The 18,089-nt window shown below is 40.1% G+C and overlaps 1 protein-coding gene across 1 annotated transcript; it reads right to left on the bottom strand.

The window, feature by feature from the left end:
• Window positions 1-139: 139 nt before the first annotated feature.
• On the bottom strand, window positions 140-15,933 carry LOC114358753 (uncharacterized). The gene is made up of 12 exons (XM_028312799.1): window positions 15,556-15,933; window positions 14,885-15,079; window positions 13,593-13,806; window positions 13,225-13,281; window positions 12,821-12,913; window positions 12,079-12,216; window positions 10,953-11,561; window positions 8,977-9,050; window positions 5,273-5,404; window positions 2,988-3,126; window positions 954-1,043; window positions 140-250 (listed from the first exon to the last, which is right to left on the bottom strand). Exons 1-12 carry the CDS (start codon window positions 15,639-15,641, stop codon window positions 140-142), a joined length of 1,938 nt encoding a protein of 645 aa, XP_028168600.1. The 5' UTR covers window positions 15,642-15,933.
• Between the last annotated feature and the right edge of the window lie 2,156 nt (window positions 15,934-18,089).

Here is an 18,089-nt window from a genome sequence, read left to right on the forward strand (position 1 = left end):
AATTAAGAACAAAACAAGGGCAGAGTTCAATAATTCACGCTCTCATCATAAGGCAAACATCTGTGCACAACAACTACTGTGACTCATTTTTGTACTACCACGTTGTATAGTTTAGTTATTTCCAAATTGTAAACGGCTATTAAAACAGCCCTATCGAAATACAGTNAGACACGGATACATGCTTCCGAAGCGCTTCGGTGGTTAAGAAGCGCATGTCGCACGTTGCACAGTACGGGCTGTCTTCTGGCAACTGTCAATAAAATAATTTTAGCTAAGGTAAATAAAAACAAAAATTGTCGACAATTACAGCAAGAAATTACCAAGTGTTATACCATTTTGGAATCCTTACTAAATGCGCCAAATTGACGTCACTTGCCACACTCGCGTAGTACAATTTTTTTTCAGTACAGTCAGTTTTCACTAGGCAAAATTTTTATTTTGAAATTTTTTTTGGGAATAATGTATTTTTTTCATCCAAGCTGGAGCAGCTGGTTTTGTAAATTTGATAACAATTTAGAGAAGCATTATTCAGGGTTACGTAACAAAAGAAAATTTGGAAAAAGTGAAGATTTGTGGCAACACGAGTAAAAAGACCGTCACCGGGAGTAGAATTTTTTGATTTTTTTTAAATGCCTATTATTTTGACAAAATGCCACATCTTAGTTTTTTTTTCATATTTACTGATAACCAGCATAACTTGCCACAACACCGAGTTCCGGCTTGACGTTGAATTACGGGACACCCTGTATAACTCAAAGGTGACTGACTGACTGACATAGTGATCTATCAACGCACAGCCCAAACCACTGGACGGATCGTGCTGAAATTTGGCATGCAGGTAGATGTTATGACGTAGGCACCCGCTAAGAAAGAATTTTACGAAACTCTACCCCTAAGGGAGTAAAACGGGATCCACGCGTACAAAGTCGCGGGCGGCCGCTAGTATAACTTACCGTAGTGAGGTAGCTGACGTGTGTGTATTTAGTTCTGGTCGCCATCGATCTGATGTTCTTCGTTTTTGACTTCCTTTTTTTCATTTTGATCTGTAATAAACAATAAATTAAGTAAGTAAAATCCATGATCCTGAAAGGGCTCTTTGAAGAATTTTGTAACATATATGTACAAACATGTGTGTACACATTTGTACAAACGTGTTGTCGTATTGTAAAGTGCCAGCGCTGATGCGTGACGTCACCAGGGCTGACGTCATCGTCATCAGCTTACGACATAGGCCTGGTTGGTTTGTAATACGTACCTAAGACGCTCTTAACAAGTAGAAGCTGGTTTATACTTCCGAACGCTTCGAGAAAACTTTTGAATCTATCTGTCTAATGCTGGTCAAAGATATGTGTCAAGATGTTTGCGAAGTCGCACAAACACTAGGTAGATATTTGTGCACATATTTTCTATGTTGTCCAAGAGTCCTGTTGCGATATTTTGTAGTCTACTCTTTGACGAAACTTTGCAACATATTTGTACAAACATGTGTGAATATATTTGTATAAACAGTTGCGATACTTGATCCTGAAAGTGCTCTTTGACGAAGCTTTGTAACATATATGTACAAACACGTGTGTACACATTTGTACAAACAGTTGCAATACTTGATCCTGAAAGTGCTCTTTGAAAAAACTTTGTAACACATTTGTACAAATATGTGTGAACGCATTATTGAATTAACTTTTGCTATACTTTGTGTAACATATTTGTACACAAATGTGTGGACACATTTGAACAAACATGTGTGAATACATCTTAAACACGTGTTTGTAACCGGTCGCGCCATAAAAAATGTCTTAGAGCTATGTAGTTACAAGTACGATGTAGCCTCCTTTGGTGCAAAGTTTGAAGATGTTTGTCAAGTTGTGGACAAGTAGCGGACTCACCATCAGTTCCTCCCTCTGTGGTGGAACTTGAAGTGCAAACGCATTTGTGCCCTGCCCATTGCCACTTCAGCTTGCTAATCCTTCGGGCTATGTCAGCGACTTTAGCTCGTTTACTGTTATGACCTCAAGTCTTCAAAAAGCAGGTCTACTCACCATCAGTTCCTCCGCCTTGTGGTGGAACCTAAAGTGCGTCTGCAGCCGGCGGATGCCGGGGAATGAAGCTCCGCACAGGTGGCAAACCACGTCTTCAGGGGGCCAGCGCTGTGCGTGACATCACGGGGCTGACGTCATCGACATCAGCTTACAGTGTTACAGTGGGACAAAGATCCCGTTGGTTTGTAATATGCTCTTAACAAGAGAAGCTGGTTTATACTTCCGAACGCTTCGAGAAAACTTTTGAATATGTCTGTTTGATGCTGGTCAAAGATATGTGTCAAGATGTTTGCGAAGTCGCACAAATACTAGTTAGATATTTGTGCACATATTTTCTATGTTGTCCAAGCGTCCTGTTGCGGTATTTTGTAGTCTACTTTTAGACAAAACTTTGGGACATAATATGTGTGAACACATTTGTACAAACAGTTGCGATACTTCATCCTGAAAGTTTTCTTTGAAAAAACTTTGTAACACATTTGTACAAATATTCGTGAACACATTTGTACAAACAGTTGCAATACTTGATCCTGAAAGTGCTCTTTGAAAAAACTTTGTAACACATTTGTACAAATATGTGTGAACGCATTATTGAATTAACTTTTGCTATACTTTGTGTAACATATTTGTACACAAATGTGTGGACACATTTGAACAAACATGTGTGAATACATTTTGTAACCGGTCGCGCCATAAAAAATGTCTTAGAGCTATGTAGTTACAAGTACGATGTAGCCTCCTTTGGTGCAAAGTTTGAAGATGTTTGTCAAGTTGTGGACAAGTAGCGGACTCACCATCAGTTCCTCCGCCTTGTGGTGGAACTTGAAGTGCAAACGCATTTGTGCCCTGCCCACTGCCACTTCAGCTTGCTAATCCTTCGGGCTATGTCAGCGACTTTAGCTCGTTTACTGTTATGACCTCAAGTCTTCAAAAAGCAGGTCTACTCACCATCAGTTCCTCCGTCTTGTGGTGGAACCTAAAGTGCGTCTGCAGCCGACGGATGCCGGGGAATGACTCTCCACATAGATGGCACACAACATCTTCAGGGTGCCAACGCTGCCGGTGGTTAATGAATGTTGCTACGCTCCTGTAGAAAACAAAATAATTAATTTATTTACAGTACCTACTCGTGCTCTTGACATAGCCCGCAAAATCGCTAAAATCAAGTGGCGGGGCACATAGCTCGTAGTCGTAGAGCTGATGGCCGCTTCAATGTAATGAGGGCTATCGTTTTTATACTTAACAGTTGGCACCCCTGGCGATTGACAGGACCTTACTCTACAGTGGCGCCATCTTGATGAGTGCAAATGCGATAGTCCTCCTACCACTTTAGCGCTCACCAGTTGGCGCCACTGTCTTCGCTACTAGCAAGTGACAGGACCTTACTCTACAGTGGCGCTAACTGGTGAGCGCTAAAACGATAGCCCTCATTGGTAGATCGCACAGGGTCTCGTCAGTAAGCAGTAGATCTTGGGTCTAATCTCATCACTGTTCTAGTTTCTTTTGGCCTCCGGTTTATTTTATATTAGGTTATATTATTAGACAGTAATAAACACTAGTACCAGGCCTGAGCCCCGATTACGGTAATTTTAAACGTCTCCAATCCAGACACGCTTCTCGATTCTGCGATACGATTGGTCGTTCAACAGCGTACGTCAGCTGTTTTGACCAATCGTATCGCAGAATCAGAAGCGCGTCTGGATTGGAGACGTTAAAAGTTACCGTAATCGGGGCTCAGTTCATCTCCGCGAGTTTGCATGGAAAACAAAACACGCACCTACTGGGATATTTAGAGAAGGCGCACACCGTTGATTTTTCGTCGGCCGATAGTTTAGTCGGGCAGTTGATCAGTATGGGCATGTATGGGACTTATGGGAGTGCGCACACTACACTTATTCTTATTATACAAATAAAAATAGGGCACAACTATCGGCCAACTAAAAATCAACGGTGTGCGCCTACTCTTAATCGACAGGACTCTCAAGAGCGAGCATTGACGCACGCACGTGTATTTTCATCCATTTGCATTGTAAAGACAATAAACTATGTATGATGAAAAGTAGAAAAAAAAAAACGGTGGCGTAATTAATACTGTGCAGTATTTTAACTGCCTGAATAGTAATAGAAACACAAAATATAATTCATGCTTATTCATACATTTCCTCCGACATTTTCCGCAGTTTGGCACCTCACGTCACATCATTTTACCGAAGTCAGCCCTATAGTTCGGCGCAGTGCCGATCACTGACGTTTGTCAACAAAATGGTGCTTGACTCTTGAGACAGGCTAAATTACACCATGTTGTTAATGACATTGAGCATATGTTACTGTAAAAGCTCGAACTACGGTTAATCTTAAGATTTAAGTGTAAGTCTTAGGATTTACCGACATGAGTTGGTAAATGTAAGTATTTCTGAAAATACGACGATTTTTCGAGCTTTTACCATTCGAATTCAGTATATGCTAGGTTTTACCTCTGTCAGCTGGTAGATGTTGGTTTTAGGAATAAAACAATGAGTAATTCTTAATGGGGAATTATAAAATGATCGACTAAAAAATAACTTAGCGACTGATGATGGCATACTGTTTTAATAACTTGAGCGGTATGAATTTGAGTAAGCGAAAAATTAATTTAACTAACGACGAATATTGATTAATAATCAAATGCAGAACGAGCTTACAAAGAGTGGGTTATGTTTAATCCATTTTAGATATTAAAATTCTGTCCGTGCGATTACATTACTATAGTCTATCCAATATAGCTTNATTTGTAATGACCTACGTATGTAGGTAAGTATGCATTCATTATGGTAAAACTTGGGAGAGGCCTTTGTCCAGCAGTAGACGTCATTTGGTTGAAACGAACGAACGCATTCTGAGCAGTAGTCATAGTAGGTTAGGTTCCTATACTATCCTAAGAATTATTGATTACCTACATGGCCAACATACCTTTCAGCATCTTTGGGAAGCAAAAAAAAAGATAAATCCGGTAGATTTCTTTTCGAATTTAAACACCCGAACGCCGCGCAATAATATTTCTTTCTCTTTATGTCCATTTTTAAATAATACTTCGATCATAGAATTAGGTACTACAACGAACGCCAGCGTCCTGACGGGCGCGCGCGTGACACTCGACTGATATAATACCCGCCGGCGGGGCGCTTCGCTGTAGGTAATTATCGGATGTACCGCGCGGAGTGAGCCAGGCCTGCTCTTAGTCTACTAGTACTCACGTGAAGTGCTTGGGACAATGCTCGCACTGGTATCGGCGGCCCTCGTGGAAGTGCTTGTGGGCGGCCGCGGCCGAACTGAAGGTCGTGGTGAACGGACACAGCCGGCATTTCATGAACCTCGCGTGTTTGGACCTGATAACATAAGATTTATTTATTAAAGCCCGGTCTGTGAGCACGTAGAATTTTGTCCAATGACCCCAAGCTACCTGTTCTTATCGCTCGCGCGTAATTATGTTGCTGTCGCGCTCGCACACTCACTGCGGGCGCCCGTCGCACAGTCGCGACAGTAATATAATATTACGCGCGAGCGATAAGGATGGGTAGCTTGGGGTCATTGGACAAAAGTCTACGTGCTCACAGACCGGGCTTTAGCTTTATTTCTAAGAAGTAGAACAGATATAACATTTTCAGCGGCTTCTGCACTACAACTCTAAAAAGTATATTACCGTAGCAGACACAGTTTTACTTTTATATGCTAGTGGCAAAATGATATCTAAGGTAATATTAAACAGTCAATTAAATACTATTTAGATAACAATTACAATATAGAAAATTGAAGTTTTTATTTTTTTTAAATTTTAAACAAAATTGGTAATAATACGGTTTAAATTATAAACCTCCATCTTAATTAAAATTGGTAATGATAAGGATAAGGTGTGTGTGCGTGCGTGTGTGTGTGTGTGTGTGTGCGTGTGCGTGTCAAAGGAGAATTAGGTTAGAATGTCTTCGGTCTCAGTATTTATTTGCTTAAAGCACAGATCACAGAAACTAAAGGGAGATGTGACAAGGGGGCGGGGCCGGTGTCGCAGCAATATGCCCAAAAACAGAAAACATTGCTCGTGACAGCAATGATGACAGCAGCGACGTCATAATGTAAACAGTTTACATTGCTTGCGTAGTACTAAAGAATATTCTAACGTTGAGTACTGACACCGCAGTGGATAATGAGCACATATTTTGATTACTTTGTGTGTGTGAATTTCTATTGCGACACTGAGTTTCGAACTCAGCGCATTAGTTGGCATCTCTCTATATAATATCTCTATGGCTTAAAGCACTATACATATAAAAAAATAAATCAGACCAGTCACATTGTTTTTCTTTGACTCACGCCCGTATTCACAAACGATGCTTGCTTAAGTGAAGCAGCAAATTGAACGCACAGCGTTGAATAGAGCTCTGTGATTGGTTCGTGTGTCACCCTGCATGTCCACGCGCACTGTGAGACCTCATAGTAATGTTTGTGAATACGGGCGTCGGTCCTCTGGCTGAGTACTGATAAAGACTACCACCAAAAAAACTTACATCTTATGTTTTTTAAGAGAGTTGAAAGTTTCGAAGTGCATCTTGCAAATATCGCACTTGTATGGGCCGTAGTCCTGAAATGAATAAAAACAAAATTACATATATTTGCTGTCTCTCTCTAGTGTGGCTTTTTAACTATAGGTATTTATAAGCGCTACAATCAATACAGTTCGCGAGTAGGATTGCCAGGTTACGGTTACGGATATTGGAATAATATTATATCGGTTTCGGTTACGGTTACGGATATTGTTTAATTTCGGATATCCGAAAGTTTCGGTTACGGTTACGGATATCTGTGCTAAGTACAGAGTGCAAATTCCAATAGTCGTCCAACACTAATAGAATGGGTACAGAAGAGTTTTGCATCTGTCACCTTCTTTTGGTCGCACAAAAAAGCTTTTATCTTATGGGAAAAAATCATGTACTTCAAAATGAAATCATTAACAGCGTAGGGACTTGCTTGACTCTGCCTACATCCGAAACTATCCGAAACCTTGAAAAATCAGCCCTAAAACTATTTTGACGCGTACGAAGTCACGGACGCAGGTAGTATTAGTATAGCTAGAATACTAATGCCCGTTTTCACCATCAATCTCTAATTTTTAAGTGACCCCTATGAAAACAAAATGCCTGTTACGTGTTACCATAGGGGTCACTTAAGAATTACGGGACTATTCCCACCTCTCGTTCCCACCACTGCAACTCCTGTGTAGCCAGGATCTACAGCTTGACCGCCACAAAAACCCAACCAATGAAGGTCAAGTTTGTCCCGGGGGAAAGTTAAACTGTCATTGGACCCGCAACGAAATTAATCAGAAGAACATAGGAGGAGTTCGAAATTAAGGTTCGACTTCCCTCCATTGCAAAGCGGATGACAGGTGACAAACAAAGGTTTAAAACCTTACCACTGAAGAATTAGGGATTGATGGTGAAAATGGGCACAAGTTACTTACTTTGCTGTGTAATCTCATGTGCTGCCAGTACGGACCTTCAAGCTGGAACGCTCGAAAGCACTGTTCGCACTTAAAAGCAGCATTATGGTAATGATCAGTAAACTTCCTTTTATTGATCTCATCTCTCGCGTCTTCTTCTGTCATTTTAATAACTTCAAACATTTCGTTAAACTCTTTCGCGTATTGCGTTACTATATTAGTTTTTCTTACACTNCATCCTTATCGCTCGCGCGTAATTATATTGCTATCGCGCTCTCACACTCACTGCGGGCGCCCGTCGCACAGTCGCGACAGCAATATAATTATGCGCGAGCGATAAGGATGGGTAGCTTGGGGTCATTGGACAAAATTCTACGTGCTCACAGACCGGTCTTTAGCTTTATTTCTAAGAAGTAGAACAGACATAACAGCGGCTTCTGCACTAAGGTCACGCTTGTATAGCAGCTGCCAAATAACACAACTCTAAAAAGTAAATTACCGTAGCAGACGGACAAACAGTTTTACTTTTATATGCTAGTGGCAAAATGATATCTAAGGTAATATTAATTCAATCAATTAAATACTATTTTGATAACAATTACAATATAGAAAATTGAAGTTTTTATTTTTTTTAAATTTTAAACAAAATTGGTAATAATACGGTTTAAATTATAAACATCTATCTTAATTAAAATTGGTAAGGATAAGGTGTGTGTGTGTGTCGTGTGTGTGTGTGTGCGTATGTGTGTGTGTGTGTGTGTGNTAATAATACGGTTTAAATTATAAACCTCCATCTTAATTAAAATTGGTAATGATAAGGATAAGGTGTGTGTGCGTGCGTGTGTGTGTGTGTGTGTGTGTGTGTGTGTGTCAAAGGAGAATTAGGTTAGAATGTCTTCGGTCTCAGTATTTATTTGCTTAAAGCACAGATCACAGAAACTAAAGGGAGATGTGACAAGGGGGCGGGGCCGGTGTCGCAGCAATATGCCCATAAACAGAACACATTGCTCGCGACAGCAATGATGACAGCAGCGACGTCATAATGTAAACAGTTTACATTGCTTGCGTGTACTAAAGATTATTCGAACGTTGAGTACTGATACTGCAGTGGATAATGAGCACATACTTTGATTACTTTGTGTGTGTGAATTTCAAATGCGACACTGAGTTTCGAACTCAGCGCATTAGTTAGCATCTCTCTATGTCTCTATGGCTTAAAGCAAGATATAAAAAATTAAATCAGACCAGTCACTTATTTTTCTTTGACTTTCACGCCCTTATTCACAAACGATGTTTGCTTAAGAGAAGCAGCAAATTGAACGCACAGCGTTGAATAGAGCTCTGTGATTGGTTCGTGTGTCACCCTGCATGTCCACGCGCACTGTGAGACCTCATAGTAATGTTTGTGAATACGGGCGTCGGTCCTCTGGCTGAGTACTGATAAAGACTACCACCAAAAAAACTTACATCTTATGTTTTTTAAGAGAATTGAAAGTTTCGAAGTGCATCTTGCAAATGTCGCACTTGTATGGGCCGTAGTCCTGAAATGAATAAAATCAGAATTATATTTGCTGTTTCAAGTGAGGCTTTTTCAAACGCTGCCAATAGTGAATAAGTTTCTTGCGCTGTTTCTCAGAACTGGCCCATTTATTGTCCCGAAGCAGTGGTAGGGTTAATACTGGGACGTGTAAAGTGCTTTTTCAAAGCCTAACTTGCATAAATAAATGAGTTTTATACTTATTATTACATTACTTAATTATTACGAACAGTGTTCCCGAATGGCGACCACGGGCTGGAAGTAGGGATTGCAATTGCTGGATCCAGCATACAGCAATCCAGCTGGATCCAGCGCCTTTTTAACCATGCTGGATCCAGCATGCAATGCTGGATCCAGCGATGCGGATCCGCAAACATATAAATTTCTATTGCTTAGTTTCGAATTACCGCCATTTTCAGCCGTTCTGTTGTAGTATGCGTTGAACGACGCCTCTCCGAAGTTACTGGTACGTTTGTGTGCTTGAAAAATCCAAAAAAGTATGAAGAAGCTGTATAAAAATCTGTCTATTTTCCTTTGCCAAAAAAGAATGTGATGCAGCAGGAGATGAAAACTTTGTTAAAACGTGTAAATAAACAAAATATTGTAGAGCCGGTGCAAGAAGATGAAGACATCATGGAGTTAGAAGAGAATGGTCTAAATGATGACGCAGAACTCGTGAAAATGACTTTAGAGCAAGAGCTTGAGATGCAACTTTTAAAAGAGAGAAGGAGAACCTTAATAAACAAACGCCAAAGCCAAGTGGTCAATTAGATTACGAAAAGGTCTGGAAAAAAGAAATGAGCGTTTATGAGACCGAAGGAGTGCGTGGTGAACATTTATCTATGGTATACACTATTTAATTACCCTAAAACCAACCAGTGTAGGAGGCCGAAAGGGCATTCAGCAGCCGGCTACATTTACTTCCAGAGAATAAAAAAAAGAAATGATCAGTCTCATGTCGTCAGATTTTAAACTGCCTTATTATCGCAGAAGATTATTTCGTATTCGTAACTTCTATTGATACAATTAAGATAGATTGCAGATTAAAATATGATCCTTTTCGTAGTTAATTTTAAAAGAATTTGTAAGATTGAGACTGATTAGCCGTATTTCATAGATTGTTGTAAGAAGTACAATAATGGGCAAGCAAAATGTGTTGGTAAGCGCAGACCTCAACAACGCCTGGACCTTTTTTTTAAATGTTCGTTGAAGTCCAAGGATGGTTTTAACGGCAAGAAAAATTCGAATAATTTCCGGGAAAACCCTAAAAAGAGCCCTTTTTTCACGCGGGCGAAGCCGTGGGCTGAAAACTAGTTACACAATAAAAAAAGTCTTAAAAATGTCGTCTTTTTATTTGCGTTCCACATTTTGCTGGATCCGCGCTGGATCCAGCTGGATTCAGGTCAATCCAGCAAGAATCCAGCTGGATTGAAAACGCCGCTGGATTGCAATCCCTAGCTGGAAGACGTAGCGTGGGCAGGCCTCCTACTAGGTGGACCGACGATCTGGTAAAGGTCGCGGGAAGAGCCTGGATGCGGGCTGCGCAGGACCGTTCATTGTGGAAAACCTTGGGGGAGGCCTTTGTCCAGCAGTGGACGTCATTTGGACGAACGAACGAACGATTGGTACGGTTAATAGAGCTATTTAAAACCCTACTTGCATAAATAATTGAGTTGTGTACTTATTACTAGCGGCCGCCCGCGACTTCGTACGCGTGGATCCCGTTTTACCCCCTTAGGGGTGGAGTTTCGTAAAATCCTTTCTTAGACGATGCCTACGTCGTAACATCTACCTGCATGCCAAATTTCAGCCCGATCCGTCAAATGGTTTGGGCTGTGCGTTGATAGATCACTATGTCAGTCAGTCAGTCAGTCAGTCACCTTTGAGTTATTATATTTAGACTTACTTTGCTGTGAAGTCTCATGTGCTGCCAATACGGGCCTTCAAGCTGGAACGCCCGAAAGCACTGTTCGCACTTAAACGCAGCATTATGATAATGATCAGTAAACTTCCTTTTATTAATCTCATCTCTCGCGTCTTCTTCTGTCATTTTAATAACTTCAAACATTTCGTTAAACTCTTTCGCGTATTGCGTTACTATATTAGTTTTTCTTACACTGTAATCGTAATTTTTATCAATATCGTTTTCGTCGTCAGAATTTTGCAAACCAAAGTCGGATTCGTGTTTTGCGAGGTCGTCATCATCTTCGCTCGCTGATTTGTCTTTGGTTTCGCCATCTTGGTATTCTGTTTCGACTATGGTGCCGTCTTCTAGGTATAGTATTTCTTTGTCTATAGTTTCATCTATTTCTTTGTCTATAGTTTCATCTATTTCTTTGTCTATGGTGTCTTCTAACATTTCTTTGTCTATGTCTTCTAGTTTTTGGTCGCCGATTTCTTCCTCGTATTCTTCCACTTGCAGGTCGAAGTGGTTGGGTTCGAATACGGTTAGAGCCAGTTTTGTTTCGAGTAGGTGTTGTTTCCGGTTGATATTCTTTATGGTGTCCATTGTTAGCTGAAAATTGAGGTTTATTACAACAGATTATTATTACTAAAGACCGGTCGCCAAGCAGATAGGATTTCGTACAATGACCCCAAGCTACCCATCCTTATCGCGCGTAATTATGTTGCTGTCGCGCTCGCACACTCACTGCGGGCGCGCGTCGCACAGTCGCGACAGCAATATAATTACGCGCGAGCGATAAGGATGGGTAGCTTGGGGTCATTGAACAAAATTCTATCTACTCGTCGACCGGACTTTATCTATATATATAAAAGAAAGTCGTGTTAGTTACTCCACTTATAACTCAAGAACGGCTGAACCGATTTAGCTGAAAATTGTCAGGGAGGTAGTTTAGAGCCAGGAGAAGGACATAGGATACTTTTTATCCCGTTCGAAATAAAAAAAGGCTGCTTATTTATTGCCATTTAGGCGGAACAAAGTTCGCCGGGTCAGCTAGTTATAAATATTACAGTGAATGGCTATTGGGATTCTAACGGCTGAACGGATTTTAATTAAGTTATGGACTTACGATATCTCCTTCAATGAGCTCCATAAGGCACGTCCACGAGGTAAGGCTCTTAGTACTAAACTCTATGAAGTTCAGGAGTCTTTGGAGACACTCGTAGCAGAGCATTTGAGGCATCTTGGAGGAGTCAAACATTTCCGCCTGGGAAGAAAGGAAGATTATTTTGTACTAAATTACAATTAAAATAGAACTTTTACAATTAAAAATCACATCACATGGGACCACAAATAGTGTCAATGTGTCAATAACATGAATATAAAGTAAAAAGTTCAAAATCATTTATGTTGTTAAAAATAAAACATTAAGCTCATAGCAGACTTATCAACTCGGAAAGGGATCAACACCGTATCGCCTTTCGCGCGCTGTCAACCGTGTAGCGAGGCGTTTACGTTACGGTTACGGTACGTAAAACAAAACGCAACTGCTTCTTTGTGTAAAATGTAAAAACTAAAAGAAAGCAACTTTTTCTCAAACTCAAGTCGTCAAACGCCTACACGAACATTTGCTGTGAATAGTGAAAAAATAAGGTGTTCGGATTTTTATCGGAGTGTTTAAATCCGTTGTTTCGTCTTTATTTGCGCATAAACTTTACCGCGATACCGAATTTGCACCTCAGCTGGAATGAAAACGGAGCGCAACTGGCGAAGAAGCGCCAATGAATTGGGGACGTTAAAAATCAGCGCAATCGGGGCACAGTGCACTGTCAATGGCTGAAATGATGAATGATGATGATTTTTCCACTTACCGTGATTCCAGTCAGCAGGAGATAGGTATTTTCCAGGTTGTAATGTGACATCGAGAACATTTTACAGCCGGTGACCAAGCAAATACGACACACCTGGAAAACGTTTTAATAATTTACTTTTTGCATTTCTAATGCTAAAATTATGTCAAAACTTGCGAGCGCCCGCGACTTCATACGTGTGAATCCCATTTTACCCCCTTAGGGTTGGAGTGGCGTAAAATCCTTTCTTAGCGGATGCCTACGTCATAACATCTACCTGCATGACTTTCAGCCCGATCCGTCCAGTGGTTTGGGTTGTGCGTTAATAGATCACTATGTCAGTCAGTCAGTCAGTCACCTTTGAGTTAGACGATATGTCGCCAGTGGGGCCAACTAGTGAGCGCATTAAGGAAACTCAAAATTACCTGAAGCCCTAAGTGTGTATTCAAATCTTCTTCAGATATCTTAACAGCCTTCGGAACCTGAAAAAATATTTAAAAGTAACCGTTCAGTAGTTTGTGAAAGAGTAACAAACATACATCATCATCATATTAAAGTCCGGTCGCCAAGCACATACAATTTCCAATGACCCCAAGCGACCCATCCTTATCGCTCGCGCGTAATTATATTGCTGTCGCGCTCGCACACTCACTGCGGGCGCCCGTCGCACAGTCGCGACAGCAATATAATTACGCGCGAGCGATAAGGATGGGTAGCTTGGGGTCGTTGGACGAAATTCTACGTACCTAATCGACGACCGGACTTTAGTAATATACAAACATAAACAACATACCTTAGCATTCTTTTTAACTTCTTTCTTAACCTTTGCGTCTTGATTCTTTTTTATGGCAGTTTTCTTCCTCTTTTTAGCTGGCTTCGGCGGCTCATCGTCAGAAGATGGTATACTTAATTCTTCTGCAGATATATAATCATCAATGTCACCACCACCGTCACTTTCTGATGATGTCACTTCGTTGAGCTTTTCCAGAGCAGTATCTATGTCGAGACTGAAAGAGAAAAAATGGTACTTAAATATTTATCTGCTATGGTAGCAGGTTCAAATCTTGATAGGGACAAAAGTATTGTAGGTATGCTAGCTTTTGCCCGCGGTTTCAATCGCGTGAAATATAGCCTATATGTTATTCTGGGTTATAATCAATAATACTATAGTTTCATCAAAATCCGTTCAGTCGTTTTTGCGTGACAGAGTAACAAACATCCACACAAACTTTCGCATTTATAATATTAGTAGGATTACGTTGAAAAGTTGTAATAGTGACTGAGTTTCTTTCGCTGCTTCTTCTCAGCACTGGCCCATTTATTGTCTTGAAGCAGTGGTAGGGTTAATACTGGGTCGTAAGTGCTTTTTAAAAGCCTACTTGCATAAATAAATGAGTTTTATTATATTAAACTGGCCGCTACTTCATATGCTTGAAAATCACTGACCTCTATACCCACTGGACTGGTGCTGTTATAATATTTTTGTGCCTATTTGATTTTTGCCATTCTGGCGCTGTAGGCCATTTTTATATCTGCAATCGACTTGGGTCATAATCAGATGTTTTGTCTTGCTTTTTTTGTGTTCTTAGGAAGGGGTATTTCAATAAATTCTCCCCCTCAGTCTTCACTCATTCATGTAGCATATATTTTATACAGTCCGGCCGGAGGTAATATTGGAATATTCAGTCCGAGCCACTAGCATCTTTGGTCCAACTGTAGTATTTGCCATCTTTTCAGACTTGTGGTGGTCTTGTGGGTTTGTTCTTCATATAATGTACACACACAAAAATAGCTATCATTTGTATGAGACAGCCTGTCCAGTGTGGATAGAAGTCAGTGGTGAAAATCTATACTAATCTATACTAATATTATAAAGCTGAAGAGTTTGTTTGTTTACTAAAACGCGCTAATCTCAGGAACTACTGGTCCAATTTGAAAAATTCTTTCAGTGTTAGAAAGCTCATTTATCGAGGAAAGCTATAGGCTATATACTATCAGCAGAGCAACAATGAAAAATGATGCAAAAACGGGTTTTCACGCGTACGAATTCGCGGGCGCAGCTAGTTGTTTGAATAAAAATCTTACCTTTCCGCATCAGACGCAGGTTCTACCTTTAGGGCTGGAACTGCATTCTTCTTCAGCGCCTGTCGAGGGTTGTTGTGCGAGTAATCCGAGGTTTTGAAGTGTCGGTAACACACCTTCGCTCCATTTTGGTAATCTTTCGGAGTTAAATTCAGGCTTTCTAGCCAATGATCTCTTTTTTTACGATCTGGTGGGAATCTGTGAAAGATTTTTATTAGAGAAAAACATAGAACTGAATAGAAAACCGCCTGTCTGTTAAAAATTAAAAGAATCTTAATTTTTCAAGTCCGTTAGATATTAAAACAAACTTTTATGTCAGTTTTGAAACACTTTTTGTATTAAAAAGTCAGTAAATGAACATTAAATACAAAAGTGAGAATGTATTAACAAAAAAAAATTGATTTTAGTGAAATTATTTGTTCTTCGGTGTGCATAGTTGTAAACTTTTTATGACCAAAACTTTATATTGTGAATAAAGTTAAATAGACATTTTCATGAATTATTAATATGTTTTAAACGCCCATTGAACTCAAATTGGGTGTTTTAGTGCATCAGTGACGTCACTGCACTGAAACTTAAAATCTAATTATGATTGCTGTTGAAAGCAGTCAATAAGATTAAACAACGAACAATGATTTAAGAAGGAAATTGGCAATTGGCTTTAATAAACTTACGCGTGAAACCGTATCCCGCATCCAGGGTAATACGCGCTCAGACAGTCCGGCACAATACACATTCCCGCACTTTTTTTTCCCACCATTTTTGAATTGTCTTTTCATTTGAGTTGATTGAGATGAAGATGCCGCGGTCTATCCGTATATTGTCATGGGAAGCCGACTTTGGGCATCTAAAACCGAAGAACACAGAATGGAGCAGCCGTCCCGAGACCAAACACGAAAATGACAAACGCGTCAAGCCAAGATGGCTGCTGCCACATGCGTTCTTACATCTATGGCCAATCTTTACCGTAGTAAAAATTCCAAATTTCGTAATAAAATTAGCGAAATCTTCATTTTCGCTACTATTCTGTTAATTTTTATTATTTTAATGATTTAAAATTAGTTCTAATAAATGGTGTTCATTTAATTTTTGGTGGACAACTATTTCAATTATTCAATAGTCTGTCAGTATTAAAAACCGGTTCTGTCGAAATAACGTAATAACGTTACTTGAGCAACGTGCATGAGAGCTTTACAATAGCTTTTTTTTTCGCGCCATGAAATTAAAATGTTTCCTCAGTTTATCCCGTTCTCTATTCAAATAATTTAATTCTAATTAATTATGTAAAACATTGAGCTTATGTACGGGATGGAATGGAACTGAGCCACATACGTGTATCTGTCGCAGGCAAATTGTATGATTCCGCATTTTACAAACGGCGTCGTCAATTTACAAACGCTCGCTGTTCTATGAAATGCCGAAGGCAAATTGGCAACTCGTTCAATTGATATTTCGACTATGATTGTTGCAATAGGGTGACCATCATAAAACACATGTTGGACAAATCAGACATAATTTCAGAAATCAGGTAGGTATCTATTCAAGTAAGACAAACCTAAAATACTGTTACTCCTNGCCCACTGCCACTTCAGCTTGCTAATCCTTCGGGCTATGTCAGCGACTTTAGCTCGTTTACTGTTATGACCTCAAGTCTTCAAAAAGCAGGTCTACTCACCATCAGTTCCTCCGTCTTGTGGTGGAACCTAAAGTGCGTCTGCAGCCGACGGATGCCGGGGAATGACTCTCCACATAGATGGCACACAACATCTTCAGGGTGCCAACGCTGCCGGTGGTTAATGAATGTTGCCACGCTCCTGCAGAAAAAAAGACAAAAAATACATACAATTTATTTTTTATTTACACGTCCCAATCCTGTAGCCTCTCGTAACAAAACTTCAATGACAACAAACGCTGAGTTGCAATCCTATCGAGTAAGAATAAATCGCTGAATGCGATCCTATCGAGTAATCGTTCTATCGAAATGACCCTTGTGAATACGGATTTAGAATTATTTTTCAATGGGACGACGTAACAAAACGTCAATGACAACAAATCGCTGCGTTGCGATCCTATCGAGTAAGCGTTCTACAAATATGACCCTTGTGAATACGGATTTAGAACTGTTTTTCAATGGGGCGACTTCTGAACGTCGGCCAAATCGAATCGGCGTAGTGTGCGCACTCCCATACATGCCCATACTGATCAACAGCCCGACTAAACTATCGGCCGACGAAAAATCTCTCGACCTCGTCTCGACGGACTCTCAAGAGCGAGCATTGACGCACGCACGCGTATTCTTCACCCATTTGCATTGTAAAGACAATAAACTATGTATGATGGAAAGTAGAAAAAAAACGGTGGCGTAATTAATACTGTGCAGTATTTTAACTACCTGAATAGTAATAGAAACAAAATATAATTCATGCTTATTCATGCATTTCCTCCGCCATTTTCCGCAGTTTGGCACCTCACGTCACATCATTTTACCGAAGTCAGCCCTATAGCTTCGGAGCAGTGCCGATCACTGACGTTTGTCAACAAAATGGTGCTTGACTCTTGAGACAGGCTAAAGTACACCATATTGTTAATGACATTGAGCATACATTTTTTTAAATACCTTTGCGAAGAAAATCTTCGGTACGAAGTACTTATTATAATTATTATAGGCTAGTTTCCTACAAAAATTTTTTAGTCCGTCAATTTTAGTATAAAAAAATATTGGACACGTATATTTTTAATTGTCAATCAAACAAATAATTACAAAGTTATAGTGCGTTGAAGTTCCGCGCGACGTCACAAAGTGCTGCACTTTTACGCACTCACTGACGTCACGGGCCTTTTCTTTAAACCTATGGCACGCTTTATCTCTTTACATTTTCATAAATTTTAAAACATGAAAAATGCGTGTTGAGTAGTTTTTGATAAGCTAACTGACTGACTAATTAAAACTCTTGTTTTTTACCCAGGAAACATCCCTATTCTGTGCTAGTACTCACGTGAAGTGCTTGGGGCAATGCTCGCATTGGTATCGGCGGCCTTCGTGGAAAGTTTGACAGTTCCAACTCCTTGCCAGACAGTTTTTTCAGACTTCATGTTTCACCAACATTGTATCCTATATTGGGAGCATACGCTGACAAACTTTCAGCTTTTATAAAATGACGTAGGTCTAGTGTTCACTAGCTCTTAGCACAGAATAAGTAATAGTACA

The sequence above is a fragment of the Ostrinia furnacalis genome, unplaced genomic scaffold (assembly GCF_004193835.3).
Source record: "Ostrinia furnacalis isolate ACB-3 unplaced genomic scaffold, ASM419383v2 OfSCF0299, whole genome shotgun sequence".
NCBI lineage: Eukaryota > Metazoa > Arthropoda > Insecta > Lepidoptera > Crambidae > Ostrinia > Ostrinia furnacalis.